Raw genomic sequence first — 22,882 nt, 5'->3', positions numbered from 1 at the left:
TGGTAGCCACTATCAAGGATTTAACCGACATGCTGGACTATGCTTCTGAAGAGGCTGACGACATGGATGAAGATGTCGACACCACGGCTTATACTGCTACTGCCCCTCCCACCACTGGACGGTGAACAACCACCTCCACCTACGACGTCTATATGGTGGACACCCCCAACGATAAGGGCGATGACACCACTGGGAAAACGGCGACGGCACCCCTAGAAAGGATGGCGATAAGTCGGCGAGGAGCCGCCCGAACGCTGATACGTCTCCCTTGTATCTACTTTTCCAAACACTTTTGCCCTTGTTTTGGACTCTAACTTGTATGATTTGAATGGAACTAACCCGGACTGACGCTGTTTTCAGCAGAATTGCCATGATGTTGTTTTATGTGTAGAAAAAAAAAGTTCTTGGAATGACCTGAAACTCCACGGAATACCTTACAATAAATAATAAAAAATCCTCGCCAAAGATGAAGTCCAGGGGGCCCACACTCTGTCGACGAGGGTGGGGGCGCCCCCCCCCCTAGGGCGCGCCCCCTACCTCGTGGGCCCCCTGGACCTCCTCCGACGCCAACTCCAACTTTATATATTGGCTTTCGGGGAGAAAAAATAGAGGAGAAGAAATCATCGCGTTTTACGATACGGAGCCGCCGCCAAGCCCTAAAACCTCTAGGGAGGGCTGATCTGGAGTCCGTTCGGGGCTCCGGAGAGGGGGATTCGTCGCCGTCATCATCATCAACCATCCTCCATCACCAATTTCATGATGCTCACCGCCGTGCGTGAGTAATTCCATCGTAGGCTTGCTGGACGGTGATGGGTTGGATGAGATTTATCATGTAATCGAGTTAGTTTTGTTAGGGTTTGATCCCTAGTATCCACTATGTTCTGAGATTGATGTTGCTATGACTTTGCTATGCTTAATGCTTGTCACTAGGGCCCGAGTGCCATGATTTCAGATCTGAACCTATTATGTTTCCATGAATATATGTGTGTTCTTGATCCTATCTTGCAAGTCTATAGTCACCTATTATGTGTTATGATCCGACATTCCCGAAGTGACAATAATCGGGATACTTCTCGGTGATGACCATAGTTTGAGGAGTTCATGTATTCACTATGTGCTAATGCTTTGTTCCGGTTCTCTATTAAAAGGAGGCCTTAATATCCCTTAGTTTCCGATAGGACCCCGCTGCCACGGGAGGGTAGGACAAAAGATGCCATGCAAGTTCTTTTCCATAAGCACGTATGACTATATTCGGAATACATGCCTACATTACATTGATGAATTGGAGCTAGTTCTGTGTCATCCTATGTTATGACTGTTACATAATGAACTGCATCCGGCATAATTATCCATCACTGATCCGGTGCCTACGAGTTTTCCATATATTGGTTCTCGCTTATTTACTTTCCCATTGCTACTGTTACAATCACTACAAAATACCAAAAATATTGACTATTGCTTGCACTACTGTTTTGTTACTGTTACTACCACTATCATATTACTGTGCTACTAAACACTTTGCTGCAGATACTAAGTTTCCAGGTGTGGTTGAATTGACAACTCAGCTGCTAATACTTGAGAATATTCTTTGGCTCCCCTTGTGTCGAATCAATAAATTTGGGTTGAATACTCTACCCTCGAAAACTGTTGCGATCCCCTATACTTGAGGGTTGTCAAGACCTTTTTCTGGCGCCGTTGCCGGGGAGCATAGCTCTATTCTTTGAGTCACTTGGGATTTATATCTGTTGGACACTATGAAGAACTTGAAAGATGCTAAGACAACAATTTATCCCTCAACTACGAGGGGAGGAGGAACTGCCATCTAGCTCTGCACTTGATTCACCTTCTGTTATGAGTAAGCTTGCGACACCTAAACCTGCTTCTGCTATTCATTCCGATATGTCGCATGTTATTGATGATGCCACTTCTGCTATGCATGATACTTATGATGAAACTACTTCTATGCTTGATACTACTGTGCCCCTTAGTGCATTTCTTGATGAACAAATTGCTAGTGCTAGAGAGAAAGAAATTATTGAATCTGATAATATTTATGAAAATGATGATGAGGATAGGCCTGTTATTCCTGAAGGTTATCTTTTTGATAGAGAAGCTTCTGCTGCTATTTTAGCTTGCAATGATAATGATGGGCTTAGAAGGTTAATAACTAAATGGAACAAAGAATCACTTAGAGATAAAATGAGGCCTGATCCTGCTTTTGCTACTTCACCTATATGTGTTCCTGATAAGGATTATGAATTCTCTGTTGATCCTGATATAATTACTTTGGTTGAATCTGATCCTTTCCATGGTTATGAATCTGAAACTGTTGTGGCACATCTTACTAAATTAAATGATATAGCCACCCTGTTCACTAATGATGAGAGATCTCGCTACTTTTATATACTCAAAATATTTCCGTTCTCATTAAAGGGTGATGCTAAGATATGGTTTAATTCTCTTAATCCTGGTTGTGTGCGTAGTCCCCAGGATATGATTTATTACTTCTCTGCTAAATATTTCCCTGCTCATAAGAAACAAGCTGCCTTAAAGGAAATATACAACTTTGTGCAAATTAAAGAAGAGAGTCTCCCACAAGCTTGGGGGAGGCTTCTCAAGTTACTTAATGATTTGCCTGATCATCCTCTTAGGAAACATGAAATACTTGATATCTTTTATAATGGACTAACCGATGCTTCCAAAGATTACCTGGATAGTTGTGCTGGTTCTCTTTTAAGGGAAAGAACACCAGATGAAGCTGAAATTTTATTGAACAATATGTTGACAAATGAAAATAATTGGGCACCTCCTGAGCCAGCTCCTGCTCCAATTACCGAGCCTATTCCTAAACCAACTCCGAAGAAGAGAGGTGTTCTATTTCTCAGTCCCGAAGATATGCAAGAGGCAAAGAAATCTATGAAAGAAAAAGGTATTAAAGTTGAAGATGTCAAGAATTTACCTCCTATTGAAGAAATACATGGTCTTAATTTACCGCCTGTTGAAGAAACATATGATCTTAATCCTTTATTTATCGAAGAACCTCCTGATCCCGATATCCCAACATAGGTAGTAAAGGTAAATTCTCTCTATAGATATGATAAAGCTGAAGTCCGTCCTACTAAAATTGCTAGTCGGAGCTTGGATGAGTTTGATAACTTTATGTTTAAGCAAGATGACTTCAATGCTTATTTTGGTAGACAATTAAAACAAAATGCTTATATGATTAAATGCTTGGGTGATTATATGGCTAATATTAGAGGTGAACTTAAACTTGTTAGCAAACATGCTTCTATGGTTAGCACTCAAGTAGAACAAGTACTTAAAGCTCAAAAAGAAGTGCTTGATGAAATGAATAGTAAGAAAAATGATTATGCTGCTAGAGTGGCTACTAGAACTTGTAGAATGACTCAGGAACCTTTGTATACTGAAGGCCACCCTAAGAGAATCGAGCAAGATTCTCAGAGAAATAATATTGATGCACCTAGTTCTTCTAAAAAGAAGAAAAAGAAAAATGATAGAACTGTGCAAACTTCTAGTGAACCTATTGCTGAACCACCTGATAATCCAAATGATATCTCTATGTATGATGCTGAAACACAATCTAGTAATGAACATGAACCTAGTGAAAATGTTAATGATGATGTTCATGATGATGCTCAACCTAGTAATGATAATGATGTAGAAGTTGAACCTGCTATTGATCTCGATAACCCACAATTAAAGAATCAACGTTATGATAAGAGAGACTTTGTTGCTAGAAAACATGGTAAAGAAAGAGAACCTTGGGTTCAGAAACTCATGCCTTTTCCTCCCAAACCATCCAAGAAAAAGGATGATGAGGATTTTGAGCGCTTTGCTGAAATGATTAGACCTATGTTTTTGCGTATGCGATTGACTGATATGCTCAAAATGAATCTTTATGCTAAGTACATGAAATATATTGTTACAAATAAAGAAATATACCGGAAGCTAAAATTTCCACCATGCTAGCTAATTATACTTTTAAGGATGGAATACCAAAGAAACTTGGAGATCCAGGAGTACCTACTATACCATGCTCCATTAAAAAAACTATGTTAAAACTGCTTTATGTGATCTCGGAGTCGGTGTTAGTGTTATGCCTCTCTCTTTATACCGTAGACTTGACTTGAATAAGTTGACACCTACTGAAATATCTTTGCAAATGGCTGATAAATCAACTGCTATACATGTCGGTATTTGTGAGGATGTGCCTGTTGTGGTTGCAAACGTTACTATTTTAACGGACTTTGTTATTCTTGATATTCCCGAGGATGATAGTATGTCTATCATTCTTGGAAGACCTTTTCTTAACAGTGCAGGGGCTGTTATTGATTGCAACAAAGGCAATGTCACTTTTCATGTTAATGATAATGAGAATACGGTACACTTTCCGAGGAAACAACCTCAAGTTCATAGTATCAACTCTATTGGAAAAATTCCATCAATTATATTTGGAGGTTTTGAATTTCCTCTTTCTACTGTCAAAAAGAAATATGATATACTTATTATAGGGGATGTGCATATCCCCGTTGAGGTAACCTAGTGTTATTCAAAATTTCTCCGGTTTCATGATTATCGGAATGAGTTTGTTAACAAGACTTGATCAACCTTATTAGTGGATTCCTTTTGATGAGCATGAGACGGATGAAACTAGAAGCACAACCTTTTGTACCCTCTCTATACTTTCTGTTATTTAGTATAAATAAAGTAAAAATAGTATTTTCTGCCTGTTTCCTGATTTATCCGTGCAATATAAAAATATCCTGAAAATAAAAGTCCACAGAATGCCATGCCAATTTAATATGATTTTTTGGGAATATTAGAGGATTTACTGTGCAAAAATTACCGCGGGGGGAGTTGCCACCTGTCCACGAGGGTGGAGGGCGCGCCCTACCCCCTGGGTGCGCCCCCCTGCCTCGTGGGCCCACGGTGGCCCTCCTCCACTTATCCCTACACCCATCTTCTTCCTCTTCCTCCCACAAACCCGAAAAACCAACTCAAGCACGAGTTCTAGCCACCTTTGCTGTGATTTTCGATCTCCTTGCTCAAAGCACCTCTCGCAAAACTACTTGGGGAGATTGTTCCTTGGTATGTGACTCCTCCATTGGTCCAATTAGTTTTTGTTCTAGTGCTTTATTCTTTGCAAATTTGTGCTGCATAGGTGACCATGTTCTTGAGCTTGCATGTCAAATTTATATGGTTCCAAGTAGTTCTAATGCTTGATATAGGCTCTAGGCACTTGTAGGAGTAGTTGCTATCAGTTTTATTAAAGTTGGTTCACTTTTGTTTGAAGTTACTAAAAATTTCAGAAATTTTTCAAAGAAAAACAATATGCTTAGGAAGATGTTCCAAGGTGGTTCTTCTAAGAAGCAAGGACCCAGGCTTGCTATGTGTGATGCTGACGAGGAACCACCAAGAGACGCTCTAGTGCGGCCTTGTGAATGGCCGTCGGAAAATTTTATGGATCGTGCGGGAATCAAAGAAGAATTTAAAGCATATTTGCGTAATGCCGGTCTTGAGGATTTTGAGGCTGACAAATGCCCCCAGTATCATGATCTCACAAGTTCATTTGTGAGGAGGTTTGAGTATTCATCTTCGCGTAATTCTCCTTCAGTCATGTTTGATCTTTATGACAAATCTTATACCATGGACTTAGACGATTTCACTTTTGCTTGCAAACTTCCATCATGGGGTAGTGTTAGGGATCCCCCTAAATCTGAATTTAGAAACTTTCTTGCTAGTATAACTGTAGGGGAATCTAGAGATATAACGCAAGCTATCATTGGGAGCATTCACTTTCCTGCTATATATTAATTTGCTATCTTCATAGGTAGATGCATAAATGCTAAGGATGGAGCATGTAATATGTGTGTCCCTGACCTTAGCATTCTCAGGAATGCTGTGTTAGGAGACCAATCTTATCATATGGGAGCCATTGTAGCTCTAGGTTGCATCATAATAGATATAATGGAGATTTCTTTGGAGGAATTTATGCAACCCGCTTAGCTAATTTTCTTGAGATAGACATTCGTGAGGGTGATACAGAGTTGCCTCCTGCATATTTAGATTATAACTCTATGGCTTCGCACCAGTTTGTCGAGAGGCCTGAGTCACCTCTTTTATATCGACTAATCTTTAATAAACGGCATGTTGTCCGTATTACTCTCCCTGCTCCTGCCTTCTTTGATTACCAGGCAAACGGAAGATATACTATTACCAGAGAGGAGGCAGATGAGTACGAGAGGAGAGCGGAGGCAGCCCGACTCCATGCTGCAGCTCAGCAGGCAATAACCGCTGCATCACAGCATGATCCCAGCTTTGCTTCGTCGCAGTACGACCCCAGCTACACCTACGGGTGTCTGCCAGGCTATCCCTGGCAATAGACCAACTTAGGCCAAAAGCCTAAACTTGGGGGAGTACGTATTTCTCACCGATATTACATTTATGTTCACACACACTCATTGCTAGATGTCGGTGCTCATACTCTTTCACTGTAATATCCATGCTAGTTTATTTTCTTTTTTCTGCTTTCTTCTTGTGTGTTTGTTTAACCTTAAGAAAAACCAAAAAAATTAGTAGTAGTTTACTTTCCTACTGTAGTAGTATTAATTAAAAAAGAAAACCCAAAAATATTTGCCGTTCTTCTTTTGCTTGTTGGGAGCTTTCCCGTGTAAATAGTTTTAATTTCTTTTCTTTTCTTTGAGGGCCGATAGGAGAAGACCATGATTAAATTGTTGAAGTGGCTCTTATATGCATTATTGTTGATTTAACCCAGAGCCCATATTGCCTTGTCTAATACTCGCAGATTTCAGCTTAGTCCAATGCACGTGCACTCTTATTATTATTCACATCGTTCGGGCGTGCAAGTGAAAAGCAATTATGATGATATATATGATGGACTGACTGAGATGGAAAAAACTGGTATGAACTCGACCTCTTTTGTTTTTGTAAATATAACTAGTAAATATGCCCATGCGCTGCGCCGGGAGAAAATAATTTAACATGTCATCCATCCTATAAGAAGCTAGCTGGTCGAGCAAAGTGGGACTCTTAGGAAGGGAAGCTCAAGACATATATAATTAAACTAAGACGGCAAGACATGTAATCAATGGACCCCATGTCATGTGAAGATGTATCGTAAGAAGGGAAACCATACTTCATATAAAAATAATAAATCCACATCGGCTCCATGATAAAGTCGTACATGTAGCCGGCAAAAAAGAACGGAGGTGGCCAAGTTGTCACCCGCCTACTTAACATGAGCCGCACACCCGACTGCACATGTGTAGATCCAATGCCTATCAATGTCATCTTTGTGGTTGTACATTATCACTTCGACGCCCGTCATTCTAAAGAAAGAGACGGAAAAAAAGAGAAAATGGACAACCCCCTTGAAAACGTATAAAAGGGCATTGTGGACCTTTGGCAAAGCATACATATACCTATACGCTCCTACATCCATCCATACATGCTCATCGGAATTTTGGATGTGCTTGCATCGGCAACAATCAGTGAATGATAAGTGTTGTACATGTTGAGTTGCGTCGCTGTGTGTATCGCACCTTGCACCCCCGTTGGCAAACTTGCCGCTGGCGCTGTCATCGCCTTGCAACCACATGTGCCACCATGCCTGCACAATCGAGCACACATGCTGCCTTCCATCGAGCCCCCGTTGCCCCACCGCAGCCTTGTAATGCACGCAAGTCGCCGTCGCTCTACTACGCACTATGGCCACCGATGCCAGTCGCTGCCACTCGCTGGAGTCGCCCAAGAACACCCATGCTCTCCACCTTCATTAGGCCCAAGTGCATGATTATTTTTTTATTAAGTGATTTATGCAATAAATTCGTTAGTTTTTATTTTGGCCATCATGCCCTCGTAATCAAAGTGGTAAGTTTTAATCTCCACACTTGATTTAATGAAAAAGATGTACCGAACTGGAAGTGTTGTTGGTTTTAGAACTTTATATAGATTATATCCTCATCCCCGTAGATATACACGCTAGGTGCAAAGCTAGTCTAAAAAAGCCGCTTGATTGATTTTGTAGCAAGTCTTGGCTTCTTGCCGAGTTGCCGTAGACGTACACGTATTTATTTATTTATTGAGAACGCTCAAGAATCGACCTGTCGCCGTTTGTGTAGAAGCGGTGGATCAAGCCGATCGACCGCTAGGCTGGTGTCAGCCTTATCTCTAAGGACAGTCCCTCGTTTCTATCCCTTTCGCTTCCCCTCTGCTAATCCAGTAGCCTGCCTCCCTGCCCTGCCTCTCTGCCTCCTCCAACCGCACTTGGAGAGGAGCTCTCCTCTGCGCCACGAGCCGCCTCAAGCAGGCTGCCAAGCCCGGCTGGCGCCCTCTCCTCTCTCTTGGGTTTTCCCTTCTTCTTCTTCTTCTTCTTCTTCTTCTTCTTCTATTTCTCTCTCTGATCTTCGTTTCTCTAGGGAAGGGCGTTACCATGGAACCCGCAGCACCCCAGCCGCCTTGGAGCTCACACCGCCTCCGGCCATATCTCTGTCAGCCTCGTGCTCCTTCACCTCGATCCGTCCATCCCGCCGCCGGATCAAGGTCGGAGCAGCCGGATCCGGCTTCTCTTGCCTGGCTTGCCATCGGGAGGAGGACGACAGAGGAGGGCCCGTTCACACGCCGTGTAGGCCACGCAGCTGGCTCCGCCCAGCTCGCCTGTGAAGCCATCGTTCATATCACACTCATCTGGCAGCTGGCTACATCGGCTCTCTCTCTCTCTCTCTCTCTCTCTCTCTCTCTCTCTCTCATGAGGTAGAGGATGAATGGGGCTCGCATGTCTTCCTTTCTATTTCCTTCGTCACTGATTCTCTGTGTCCATATATCTCATTTGTTTGCCTCTCATTAATTCACGGGTACCTGAAAACGGGCGTGAGCGCCATGTCCGCAGAGGACCCTCTCTTGTCATAGGGGTCGCCCCTCTGGAGCAATCTCATCATGGCCGCCGTCGGCTGCGGGGGTGCATCGCAGCCGGCTGGAAGCCACGCTCCCTTGATGAGGACGAGCGAGGAGTGTGACGTCGCCGATTTGGGAGCGCCGCTGTCGTGGGCTTCGATCTGGAAGCACGAACGTCGAGTGGGAGAGGTGGGGGCGGCGGCGCATCTGGGGAGAAGTTTCTCTTTTTTTAAGGAGGTGATGAACTTTTTTAATGGCGCGTAGATGAGATCGATCAGAAGCAAATACATAAGGGAAGGTGAAATCGTGCGCTCGCTGTGTCCCGCATCGTTTTTTCTCTTATATGTGTGTAAATCTAATTTTAAATCTCAGCGGTCGATCTTTATAGTTATCACAAAATCAACGGGTATAAAAGGATGACTTATGAAGAATTATGAAAGTCTCAGTCCTTTAATATTAGGTAGAGATGAGTTCATCATTCTTAATTCAGTTTATTATGAATAAACATGTTTGCATTGATGATTAGAGATCATAGTTGCTTATGTCATGCTTGATTAGCTATGAGTTATAATAATTTACCTTGCGTGCCAACATGTTATTGAAATGGTTATGATGTGGTATGATGGGGTGCTATCCTCCTTTGAATGATTTAAGTGACTTGACTTGGCACATGTTCACACATGTAGTTGAAACAAATCAACATAGCCTTCATGATATTTATGTTCATGGTGGATTATATCCTACTCATGCTTGCATTTAATGTTTATTAATTTTAATGCATGTACATGGCTGTTGTCGCTCTCTAGTTGGTCGTTTTCCAGTCTTTTGCTAGCCTTCACTTATACTAAGCGGGAATACTGCTTGTGCATCCAATCTCTTAAACCTCAAAGTTATTCCAGATGAGTCCAATATACCTTCCTATATGCGGTATCTACCTGCCGTTCCAAGTAAATTTGTATGTGCCAAACTCTAAACCTTCAAATAAACATTCTGTTTTGTATGCTCGAATAGCTCATGTATCAACCAAGGCTGCCCTTATCTTTCATGTTAGGTGGGTTATTCTCAAGAGTAGTGGACTCCGCTCCTCACTCACGAGAAAATGGCTGGTCACCGGGATGCCCAGTCTCATGCTTTATGCAAACTAAATCAAAATTAATTGCAAACAAAACCCCCCCTGGCACCTGATGTATGTTGGAGGCACTCGTTGTTTCGAGTAAGCCATGGATTGATGCTTGTTGGTGGAGGGGGAGTATAAACTTTACCATTCTGTTTGGGAACCGCCTATAATGTGTGTGACATGAAAGATATCGCCATCTCTTAGTTGTTATGTTGACAATGAAAGTATACTGCTCAAAATATAATTTATCTCTATTTCAAAACCGAGCTCTGGCACCTCTACAAATCCCTGCTTCCCTCTGCGAAGGGCCTATCCATTTACTTTTATGTTGAGTCATCACCCTCTTATTAAAAAGCACTAGCTGGAGAGCACAGCTGTCATTTGCATTCATCATTGTTAATTTATATTGGGTGTGACTATGATTGGATCTCTTTTATCATGAATTACAATGTCTAGCCAGTCCTTAATATTTAAAGGTGCTCTGTATTTATGTTTTGCGGTCTTAGAAAAGGCTAGCGAGATACCATCTTGTTATATCATATTATGATTGTTTTGAGAAAGTGTTGTCATTCGAGATTTATTATTATTGCTCGCTAGTTGATTATGCTATTGATATGAGTAATTATGAGACCTGAGAATTATTGCAAATTTGGTTAGTTATAATCTTTGCTGAAAACATGAATGCTGGCTTTACATATTTACAATAACAAGAGCAAACAGAGTTTGTAAAAAATTTTCTTTCTCTTTCAGTTTGTCAACTGAATTGCTTGAGGACAAGCAAGGGTTTAATCTTGGGGGAGTTGATACGTCTCCGTCGTATCTACTTTTCCAAACATTTTTGCCCTTGTTTTGGACTCTAACTTGTACAAACCCGGACTGACGCTGTTTTCAGAAGAATTGCCATGATGTTGTTTTATGTGCAGAAAACAAAAATTTTCGGAATGACCTGAAACTCCACGGAATACCTTACAATAAATAATAAATAATCCTCACCAAAGATGAAGTCCAGGGGGGCCACACCCTGTCCACGAGGGTGGGGGGCGCCCCCCCCCTAGGGCGCGCCCCCCTACCTCGTGGGCCCCCTGGACCTCCTCCGACGCCAACTCCAACTTTATATATTGGCTTTCAGGGAGAAAAAATAGAGGAGAAGAAATCATCGCGTTTCATAATACAGAGCCGCGGCCAAGCCGTAAAACCTCTCGGGAGGGCTGGTCTGGAGTCCGTTCGAGGCTCCGGAGAGGGGGATTCATCACTATCATCAACCATCCTCCATCACCAATTTCATGATGCTCACCGCCGTGCGTGAGTAATTCCATCGTAGGCTTGCTGGACGGTGATGGGTTGGATGAGATTTATCATGTAATCGAGTTAGTTTTGTTAGAGTTTGATCCCTAGTATCCACTATGTTCTGAGATTGATGTTGCTATGACTTTGCTATGCTTAATGCTTGTCACTAGGGCCCGAGTGCCATGATTTCAGATCTGAACCTATTATGTTTCCATGAATATATGTGTGTTGATCCTATCTTGCAAGTCTATAGTCACCTATTATGTGTTATGATCCGACAACCCCGAAGTGACAATAATCGGGATATTTCTCGGTGATGACCATAGTTTGAGGAGTTCATGTATTCACTATGTGCTAATGCTTTGTTCCGGTTCTCTACTAAAAGGAGGCCTTAATATCCCTTAGTTTCCGATAGGACCCCGCTGTCACGGGAGGGCGGGACAAAAAATGTCATGCAAGTTCTTTTCCATAAGCACGTATGACTATATTCGGAATACATGCCTACATTACATTGATGAATTGAAGCTAGTTCTGTGTCACCCTATGTTATGATTGTTACATGATGAACCGCATCCGGCATAATTATCCATCACTGATCCGGTGCCTACGAGTTTTCCATATATTGATTCTCGCTTATTTACTTTCCCGTTACTACTGTTACAATCACTACAAAATGCCAAAAATATTTACTATTGCTTGCACTACTCTTTTGTTACCGTTACCACCACTATCATATTACTGTGCTACTAAACACTTTACTGCAGATACTAAGTTTCCAGGTGTGGTTAAATTGACAACTCAGCTGCTAATAATTGAGAATATTCTTTGGCTCCCCTTGTGTCGAATCAATAAATTTAGGTTGAATACTCTACCCTCAAAAACTGTTGCGATCCCCTATACTTGTGGGTTATCAAACGCCGATGTTAGAGCAGACGATCCAAGGGGCGTAAGGGCAGGGAAAGCAACATGAGCACCGGAGAAAACGATACCCCAGACAATATGGAAGACCTCGGCGACCCCGTTGCCCCCGAACAACAACTCGATGACTCGGAGGGGCATGAGGATCAGTATAACCCCGAGGACCTCAATGACTCCAAGGAAAACAACTACCTTCCTCTCTCCCTAGAGGAGGTTAGCCTCGGAGCCGAGGATTTCATTTTCCCTGAGGACCAAATGGATCAAGAACGGTTCAAGCGGCAACTTATAGCCACTGCCGAAGCCTGAAGAAGAAACAGAAGCAGCTAAAAGTTGAACAAGATACCCTCAACGACAAATGGACGATATTCCTAGCAGCCAAAGAAGGGTATGACAATGAGCGACATGATAAAAAGAGCTACCCACATCGACATTTGCTGCCGCAATTCGACGACGGGCCCCTCGAGCCCGCACCCCCAAGACATATTAAGGCACACCAGTCCGACCGCCCCCCTCGAGGACGGGACAAGATGGCTGCAGAGGCCGAAAATCCACCTACACTCCCTCGTCGGAGAGGCAAGGAGCCGATGCTACCTGAGGCCCGCTACTTCCTGAGCTTGCGTTGATTTTTCCCTTGAAGAGGAAAGGGTGATGCAGCAAAGTAGAGATAAGTATTTCCCTTAGTTAAGAACCAAGGTATCAATCCAATAGGAGGCATAAGCAAGTCTCCAATATATGCACTTGCACAAACTAACAAACACTTGCACACAACACAAAAAAGGGGTTGTCAATCCCTTCACGGTCACTTGCAAGAGTGAGATCTAATAGAGATAGATGTAAAACATAAATAAAGGCAAACTAATGTAAATATAAATAAATTGCAGCAAGGTATTTTTTGGTTTTTTGGTTTTATCGGTATGAAAATATATGATGGAAATTAAAATAGACCCGGGGGCCATAGGTTTCACTAGAGGCTTCTCTCTCGAACAAAGCATACGGTGGGTAAATAAATTACTGTTGGGCACTTGATAGAAAAGCACATAATTATGAAGACATCTAAGGCAATGATCATGAATATAGGCATCACGTCCGTGACAAGTAGACCAAAATGATTATGCATCTACTACTATTACTCCATACATCGACCGACTCCTGCCTGCATCTAGAGTATTAAGTTCAAAAGAACAGTGTAACGCCTTAAGCAAGATGACATGATGTAGAGGGATAAACTCAAGCAATCGGATATAAAACCCATCTTTTTATCCTTAATGACCACAATACAATACGTACCTCTCTACCCCTGCTGTCACTGGATGAGGACACCGCAAGATTGAACCCATCACAAAGCACCTCTCCCATTGTAAGAAAAATCAATCTAGTAGGCCAAACCAAATCGATAGATCGGAGAGAAATACAAAGCTATCTCAATCATGCATAAAAGAGTTCAGAGAAGACTCAAATAATATTCATAGATAATTTGATCATAAATCCACAATTCATCGGATCTCAACAAACGCACCGCAAAAGAATATTACATCAAATAGATCTCCAAGAACATCGAGGAGAACATTGTATTGAAGATCAAAGAGAGAGAAGAAGCCATCTAGCTACTAGCTATGGACCTGTAGGTCCGTGGTAAACTACTCACACATCATTGGAAGGGCAGCAAGGTTGGTGTAGAAGCCCTCCGTGATTGAATCCCCCTCCGACGGAGTGCCAAAAAAGTGCCCAAGATAGGATCTCAAGGGAATAGAAACTTGCGGCGGCAGAAATGTATTTTTGGTGTGCCCTCTGGTATAGGGGGAATATTTGAGAATTTATAGTGCGAAGATTAGGGTTGGAAGGTCTCTGAGGGGCCCACAAGCCCTGGGGCGCCCCCCTTCAGCGCGCCCCTACGGCTTGTGGCTGCCTCATAGGTCTTCTGGCCTCCCCTCCAAGTCTCGTGGGTTTCTTCTGGTCCAAGAAAAATCACCATAAAGTTTTATTCTTTTTGGACTCCATTTGGTATTCCTTCTCTGTAAAAGTCAAAAATAAGGAAAAAACAAAAACTAGCACTAGGCACTAGGTTAAGAGATTAGTCCCAAAAATGATATAAAACAACACATAAAACATCCAAGATAGATAATATAATAACATGAAACAATCAAAAATTATAGATACGTTGGAGACGTATCAAGCATCCCCAAGCTTAATTCCTTTTCGTCCTCGAGTAGGTAAATGATAAAAACAAAAATTTTGATGTGGAATGCTACCTAACATATTTATTAATGCAATTTTATTTATTGTGGCATGAATGTTCGGATCCATAAGATTCAAAACAAAAGTTTAATATTGACGTAAAAACAATAATACTTCAAGCATACTAATAAGGCAATCATGTCTTCTCAAAAAGTCATGGCTAAACAAAGTTATCCTTAAAAAATCATATAGTCTGGCTATGCTCTATCTTCATCACACAAAGTATTTCATCATGCACAACCCTAATGACAAGCCAATCAATTGTTTCATACTTTTAATGTTCTCAAGCTTTTTCAACTTTCACGAAATACATGAGCGTGAGCCATGGACATAACACTATAGGTGGAATAGAGTATGGTGGAGGTTTTGAGGAGAAGACAAAAAGGATAAAGTCTCACATCAAATAGGAAAATTAATGGGCTATGGAGATGCCCATCAATTGATATCGATGCAAGTGAGTAGGGATTGCCATGCAATGGATGCACTAGAGCTATAAGTGTATGAAAGCTCAAAAGAAAACTAAGTGGGTGTGCATCCAACTTGCTTGCTCACGAAGACCTAGGGCAATTTGAGGAAGCCCATCATTGGAATATACAAGACAAGTTCTATAATGAAAATTCCCCATTAGTATATGAAAGTGATAAATAGGTAATACGTATCCAACGTATCTATAACTTTTGCTTGTTCCATGTTGTTATATTATCATTCTTGGATGTTTTATAATTATTTTATAGCAATTTTATATCATATTTTGGTTCTAACCTATTGACATAGTGCCCAGTTGCAGTTTTTTTTCTTGTTTTTTACTTCGCAGAATATCAGTACCAAACAGAGTCCAAACGCAGAGAAACTTTTTGGAGAATTTTTCTGGAACAGAAGACATCCAGTAGGCCAAAGAAGTACCAGAGGGGAGGGCCGAGGTGGGCACAACCCACCAGGGCGCGCTAGGAGGCCCAGGCGTGTCCAGGGGGGTTGTGCCCCCCTCGGTGACCTCCCACACCGCCTCTTCGCCCTATAAATTTCCAAATATTCCAGAAACCTAGAGGAGTCGACGAAAAATAATTCCAGTCGCCGCAAGTTCCAGAACCACGAGATCCAATCTAGACACCATCACGGAGGGGTTCATCATCCTCATTGGTGCCTCTCCGATGATGCGTGAGTAGTTCACCATAGACCTACGGGTCCGTAGGCAGTATCTAGATGGCTTCCTCTATTTCTTTTGATTCTCAATACATGGTCTCTTAAAGATCTATTTGATGTAACTCTTTTTTGCGATGTGTTTGTTGGGATCTGATGAACTTTGAGTTTATGATCCGATCTATATCCATGAATATTATTTGAGTCTTCTTTGATCTCTTATATGCATGATTATTTATAGCCTCGTATTTCTTCTTCGAATCTTTGGTTTAGTTAGGCCAACTAGATCGATTTTTCTTGCCTTGGGAAGAGGTGATTTGTGATGGGTTCGATCTTGCGGTGTTCTTTCCCAGTGACAAAAGAAGCAGCAAGACACGCATGTATCATTGCTATTAGGATAACAAGATGGGGGCTATTTCTACATGAATAGATCTCGTCTATATCATGTCATCGTTCTTATTGCATTACTCCGTTTTTTCCATGAACTTAATACATTAGATACATGCTGGATAGCGGTCGATGTGTGGAGTAATAGTAGTAGATGCAGGCAGGAGTCAGTCTACTAATCTTGGACGTGATGACTATATATTGATCATTGCCTTGGATATCGTCATAGTTATTCGATATTCTATCAATTGCCCAACAATAGTTTGTTTACCCACCGTGTGCTATTTTTTTGAGAGAAGCCACTAGTGAAATCTACGACCCCGGGTCTATTCTTTATCATATTTGCTTTGAGATCTATTTTTATTCGCTCTTATTTTCAGATCTATTATTTCAAAAACCCAAAAATACCTTGATGCACTTTTTTAATACTTATTTTATTTCACGTTTTATCAAGAGCTATTTATCCAATCTACCATAAGTTTATCTATCTTTTTACCATGAAGGGATTGACAACTCCTCTTACGCGTCGGGTTGCAAGTATTTGTTCTTTGTGTGCAGGTACCATTTACATAGTGTTGCTTGGTTCTCCTACTGGATTGATACCCATGTTTCATAACTGAGGAAAATACCTACCGTAGCTGTGTTGCATCATCCCTTCCTCTTTGAGGAAATACCGACATTGTCAGAGAGACATCATCAACATCTATCAAGTTCCTAATCACAAAACTCATCTCCTTGTTATTTACATTATTTGCCATTTGCCTCTCGTTTTCATTTCCCCCACTTCGCAAAATTTTTGTTATACATGAAACATCTATCAGGTTCCTAATCACAAAACTCATCTCCTTGCCAGAGTGACACCACTAGTTTCATATATTGTTATACATGGAACATGAATAGGCATACATTCCACTTTGCGGGCGACACTAAAGCACCGGGTACACATTGAGATGAAAATATGAAAATACTTCCTGTTTTTTATAAGATGTTTTGGACAGCTGACATTGAACTGTTTTGGGCATTGTTTGAATTGCCAAAACTTTTATAAAAGTTAACAGAGGGAGTACACCTCAACGATATATTTAAAGATGTGCTGATTTTCCAAATTTTTCTCTAACTATTTTGTCAACGTAGTAGTAATGCATTTTGAAATGAAAAAGGATATACTAGCACATAGAAAGGCTACAGATGCTGTCCTTTCGCCGGCGCCGGTATCCTCTTTTCAGGTCAACCACGGCCGATACAAAGGGAAGACTTGGGAAGCTGGCCGAGCGCGTGGGCAGGAGCAGGACGCGGAGATGGAGGCCGCTCTTCTGAGCGGCACCATGAAAGCTATGCTGCCGAAGCTCTTCTCGTTGGTTGAGAAGAGCTGGAATCTGCACAAGGACATCAAGAGGGACATCCAGTTCCTCGAGAAGGAGCTCGGCATGATTCTCCGTTCCATCGACGATGAGCTCAGCGCGGCGAGGGACGATCGTGGAGCCGTGCTGCTCCTGTCGATCGAAGATCTGCGCGAACTGGCGCACGGGATAGAGGACTGCATCGACAGCCTCGTGTATCGCGCGAGCTGGAAGCAGCAGTCCTCCTCGCTCCGCCGGCGCCTACAGTCCCCCAAGGCGCTCCTCACCGGGCTGCAGTTCGCCCAGAAGCTGCAGAGGATGAAGCAGCTGGTGGTGGAAGCGCACGAGCGGCGGCAGAGGTACCCTGTCCCCGGCCAGGCCGCCTCTGCTGCCCAGGCGGACGGGTCACCCTCCTCTGCTTCTTTCGATCCGCGCCTCACCGATGCGGATCTGGTCGGAGTCGACGAGCCCCGGGCGAAGCTCCTGGAGCAGTTGGCGGCGGCGGCCGAGGGGCAGCCGGTGCAGCTGAAGGTGATCTCCATCGTAGGTTCTTGGGGTTCGGGGAAGACTGCTCTTGCCGCGGATGTGTACAGGATCCAAGCCGGCAGCGAGAGATTCGACAAGCACGCGTGGGTTTGCGCCGGCCTCAAGACCCCGGGGGAGGTGCTAGCGGACCTTCTCAGAGGATTTAGCTCCGACGGCCACTCTTGCCCGGGAAATGTGCTGAATGCCTCCAATGTCGGGCAGCTCTGCGTACAAGTCAGAGAACAGTTGGTGAAGAAGAGGTAAAAAAACTTAGCTGATTTATTTTGCCTTTGCCTTTGCCTTTTAGATCCAGAACGTCATGAGCACAAATGTATCAGTTTGTTATTGCCTTGCTCAAGTTCCTATGTCTACTAAGAGAGAGCTAATCTACCGAATTGCGGTCGAAGTACTAATGAGTTGCGGACTCGCCCTTCGTAATTTTATCGCAAGAACATAAGGATGTTTTTATATGTTATACATTATATACATTCTAATCCAACAACACAGTGTAATTGTATTTGATTTACAACTGTGATAAAATATAAATTTTAGCCACCCTTGCTAAACAGCGCAGTTTATTTTCTGTGCAACGATGATATCTGAATTTCATTATTTAATTACTCCGTGCTATTGTAAACAAGCTCCCCAAAAATAAGTCTACCACATTTTCATCTGTTATTGTGATTAATGAGGGAGTTTCTGACCACATGGCGTATGTGGTGAACAACCTCAAAGCGAAAAAATTAAAAATATGAGGGAGTTTCTGAGGTTTATTTTTCAGTATGAACTAATATAGGGGTTCTAATCTTCCAAAAACGAAAGACGTACCAATTTTTATATATTTATATAGATGCATCCAGTGAATTACCCAAAGTCTCAACTGTTTTTTTAGGTGCAAAATCGCCATATTGGTTGAAAAAAAAGAGGATTCTCCTTGCAATAGTACATAAATGATGTGGGAATTTTCTGTCCTGTGAACACAGATGCAATGCATAGTCAACTCAGATTATATACAGTTGGCGTCATAAACACATTAATATTTTTTTTTCTCTTCTTGTTTTGTGTTTCAGATATTTCATTGTTATTGATGACATTCAAACACAAGATCAGTGGAAGATCATCAAATCAGCGTTCCCAGATGAGAATGATGGTAGCAGCAGAGTTGTGGTGACAACAACTATTCAGTCAGTTGCTAATGCATGCAGCTCTGATAACGGCTATGTGCACAAAATGAGTAGACTTGATGAGAAATGCTCAAAGGAATTATTCTCCAAGAAAGCTTGCCCAGAGAAATATTCACAATACAAACAGCCTGATCCGACAGCAATTCTGAAGAAATGTGACGGCCAACCCCTTGCTCTTGTCACAATAGGCCAATTCTTGCAATCAAATGGTTGGCCGAGAGGGCCTGCTTGTGAAGATGTATGCAACAATATCGGTTATCATCTCGAGACCGAAGAGACATTTGAAAAAATGCGACGTGTGCTGATGCGCAACTATGCCAATCTGCCTGGCCATGCACTCAAAGCATGCTTGCTATATTTTGGTATATTCCCGAGTGATAATCCTGTCAGGAGGAAAAGTTTGTTGAGGCGATGGTCAGCTGAGGGAATTGTAGAAACACAAGATTCATGTGATGCCTTGGCTCTAGCAGCTAAAAATTTCAACAAACTCGTGGACCAGAACTTCATTGAACCCATTGATGTAAGCAATAACAATAATGTGAAGACTTGCCAAACCTACGGCATGATGCGTGAATTCATTTTGCAGTTGTCCATCTCTCAGAACTTTGTCACTTTGTTTTGTGATGACAAGAAAGAGGAAAAATATGTCCGCCGGCTTTCTCTCCATCATAAAAATGCTAAAGATGGTGAGAGTTTCAAGAATATTGATTTATCACTTGTCCGATCTCTGACAATCTTCGGGAAGGCATGTAAAACTGTACTGGATTTCAGCAAGTATGAGCTGCTGCGAGTCCTGGATCTTGAAAAATGCGACGACTTGAAGGATGATCATATCAAAGGCATATGCAACCTGCTGCTGCTGAAGTATCTGAGCCTTGGGGGCAGTGTTACTGAACTTCCAGAGGATATTGTAAAACTGGAGCATTTAGAGGCCCTTGATGTGAGGAGAACAAAGGTAAATATACTGCCGGTGGAAGTTTTCTTGTTGCCCTGTTTAATGCACATATTGGGAGAGTTTAGGCTTTCAGGCAAAGTCTACAAAAAGAGTGTTTTCCTCAAAAAGAAGACAGGAAATGAAGTACAGAAGTTCCTCTCAGAAGGAAAAAGTAACATCGAAACTCTAGCAGGATTTGTCACTGATGGGAGTGATAGGTTTCTTCATCTTATGGGTCATATGAATAGATTGAGAAAGGTGAAGATTTGGTGTAAGCCATCTGCAAGTAGCACTGACTGGACTGATCTTAGGAGGGCCATTCAACAGTTCATTCAGGACAAAAAGGATGAAAATAATGATACTACGCGTTCTTTATCCCTTCATTTTGATGAATGCTTTGAGAATTTCCTAGATTCGGTAACAGGACCCTGCTACCTCAGCTCTCTGAAACTACATGGTAGCTTAACTGCTTTGCCGCAGTTTTTTGTGTCACTTCGGGGTCTTAGGGAGCTGTGTCTTTCTACTACTAAACTTACAACCGGTGTTCTTGAAGGTTTGAGTAATTTGAGCTACCTGCAGTATTTGAAACTGATTGCCCGTGATATTGAGGACTTCGTCATAGAAGTTCAGGCACTGCCCAGGCTTCTATGCCTTTGTTTTGAGCTGCAAAATCCAACACTCCCCACAATCAAACAAGGAGCTATGCGTTTTCTGGTCACACTTCAGCTTCTTTGTAAAGATATAAATGGCTTTTCTGGCATCAATATTGAGTGTTTCGAACATCTTGAGGAGGTCATCCTTCATCCTAAAGTCAGCCAAGAAACCCAGAAACAATGGGAGAAGGCCGCTGAGGAGCACCCGAATGGACCAAAAATTGTGTTGCTCAAACCTGGTGATGAAGCAGAAGCAGAAAGTTCAGATGATCAACTGAACCCGGCATTCAGTAATATGGGGATTTCGGAGATTTCTCCTGCTTTAAATGAGTTGCCGAGCGTCATTGTAGTGCCTTAACAAGCATCTTGATCCTTGATGCACCATCCGGGTCAGTTTTTTCGATTTACTTCTCTGTAATTGTACTTCATGTATCAGTCGTTTGTCCTTTCCACAAACAACCTTTCATACGGTCTAGTACTTCATCTTTGATAAATCAGGGGGATTCATGCTGTAGAAAGATGTCAGATAGCTGTTACAGATCTTCGTCTTGTTATAATTGTTTGTTTATTCACCCAAAATGAATGGCAACAATCTGTCTCTACATATGTATGTATCCGAGCGGTACATGTAAAACTTAGCTAGTTTTTAGTCAAAGACAGCCAGACAAAATTAGCTATGAACACGTAACTACTGACTGCGCGATTAGGAGAGAGTAGCTTTGCATGCTGCTGCTGTTTCCAAGACCTCCACCAGTGTCATTGCTTAACGAAATGTGAAAAGGTTTTGGCCATCATTAACAGTGGCTGTGGATCAGAAAGATAAAACATTAACAGTGGCTTCTATCTAAAATTGGTGCATTTTGACTGTGCAGCGTATGGTATTGCTGGAACGTAATCTGCACACTACAAGCTATGTTTCCGTACACATGGGTGCCTGTCGTTATAAAGTTCACCACGGGGCCCCATTCACAGTTTCAGCCGAGCGTAACTGTGGTCAAGTTTTTATTTTTGTGGGGCCAACTTTTGCATTTGGAACAGCCCATACAATTGTTGTACGTGCTGTACTTATAATCTTCCCGTACATGAATAACAGTGTATATGAACCAGTCGTGTACGCCTGCCTATGATGTAATTTTGCGTGAACTCTAATTTGCCGCTCCCAGCAGCGTGCAAAAGCATGCCATTTCTGAAAGTTGGATGCTCCGTGGTCTCGTCCGTGGTCAGGCCCAGTTCTTTTGCCAGAATCTGCGGATTCTCCCAGAAAACTGGGCCTCAGTATGTTGTGAGTTTTACTTACTGAATTTTCTTATTTTTATTTTTTTGCAGGGGTTTTTACTTGTTCTCATGTTGTACTAGGAACCACACAGACACAGTGCTAATGGATAATATGGGAAATGAGGACGGTTGTATCTTCTTAACCAATAACATGTGCTTATAGTGTTATCCTATTTGAGGGACCGCTGTGTTTTCAGTTTGCTCCACACATCTGCTTAGGGAATGGCCTGATTTCTGTGGGCCGTGAAGATGAGACTGATTCAGTTTGTCTCGTGTTGCGATTTCGATAGCCGATAGCTACGCTTCACCAAATCATTTGGGAATGCTTGGCAGGAAGGCGTCGTGGAGATATGTTGCCTGAAACAGCGGATATCGTCCATTTCTATCCATAAAGGCTTGGCTATGGTTTGTACACTCACTACTCAATCAACAGAACGGAATAGAAAATATTCATCCAAATGGAGAAGCTCTTAGTGTATTTAGTGGGAAATGGATTTATTGAAATGCATGTGTTTTGTACACAGACTATCTGTATTGGGCACCCAAACTCACTTGCAAAAAAAAAAAACATAACGTGTTTGCTTAGCAGATGGAAAATAATTGCAGCAAACAAACCTGAAAGCCAACAAAAAGGAGGCGGGCCAACCACATTTTACAACATAAAATTGAAGGTTGAGCATATGACTAGAGAGAAACAGAAACAAAATCAGCATTTTTTCGGTCCATTTGAAGGTCATACCAGAGACATGGAAGCAATCAGCTGAGAATAGAACAAGCCATGCTGTTTTCCTCTTGGACGTTGCGTATACCAGCAGCAACACAAAAACTGGCCATCATATGTACCAAAAAGAACCAAAAGAGGCCTGGTGGCTCTCTCCCTTTCGAAAAGAAAAATGTGCCAAAGTGCAAGACAAATCCGGACGCCAGCCAGAACTAGGCACCAGGTCTTTTTGAAG

The 22,882-nt window shown here is 42.2% G+C and overlaps 1 protein-coding gene and 1 long non-coding RNA gene across 3 annotated transcripts; both read left to right on the top strand.

Annotated features, from left to right (window-relative positions):
* Nucleotides 1–8,053: 8,053 nt before the first annotated feature.
* On the top strand, nt 8,054–8,863 carry LOC125521144. Its single transcript, XR_007289070.1, has 2 exons — nt 8,054–8,388; nt 8,460–8,863. It is a non-coding gene; the product is annotated as an uncharacterized LOC125521144 (long non-coding RNA).
* An 8,347-nt stretch (nt 8,864–17,210) lies between these two features.
* On the top strand, nt 17,211–22,511 carry LOC125521387 (disease resistance protein RGA4-like). 2 transcript variants are annotated; one of them, XM_048686444.1, is made up of 3 exons: nt 17,211–18,140; nt 18,951–21,040; nt 21,978–22,511. In XM_048686444.1, the coding sequence occupies exons 1-2, from the start codon at nt 17,314–17,316 to the stop codon at nt 21,007–21,009; spliced, it is 2,886 nt and encodes a 961-aa protein (XP_048542401.1). In that variant the 5' UTR covers nt 17,211–17,313; the 3' UTR covers nt 21,010–21,040; nt 21,978–22,511. The 2 variants fall into 2 exon arrangements, with proteins under 2 accessions (XP_048542401.1, XP_048542402.1); XM_048686445.1 differs by lacking the exon at nt 21,978–22,511 and adding an exon at nt 21,524–21,843.
* Nucleotides 22,512–22,882: the final 371 nt, after the last annotated feature.

This window comes from Triticum urartu, chromosome 7 (genome assembly GCF_003073215.2).
Source record: "Triticum urartu cultivar G1812 chromosome 7, Tu2.1, whole genome shotgun sequence".
In the NCBI taxonomy this organism is placed as follows: Eukaryota; Viridiplantae; Streptophyta; class Magnoliopsida; order Poales; family Poaceae; genus Triticum; species Triticum urartu.
Note: the sequence above shows the minus strand (reverse complement) of the source record. Positions and strands in the feature narration are given on the sequence as shown.

Bases quoted from the DNA above. Each gene is read 5' to 3' on its own strand.
- LOC125521387 (XM_048686444.1), top strand. From the start codon at position 17,314: ATGGAGGCCGCTCTTCTGAGCGGCACCATGAAAGCTATGCTGCCGAAG. The intron at 18,141-18,950 runs GTAAAAAAACTT...TTTGTGTTTCAG, and splicing joins GAACAGTTGGTGAAGAAGAG to ATATTTCATTGTTATTGATG.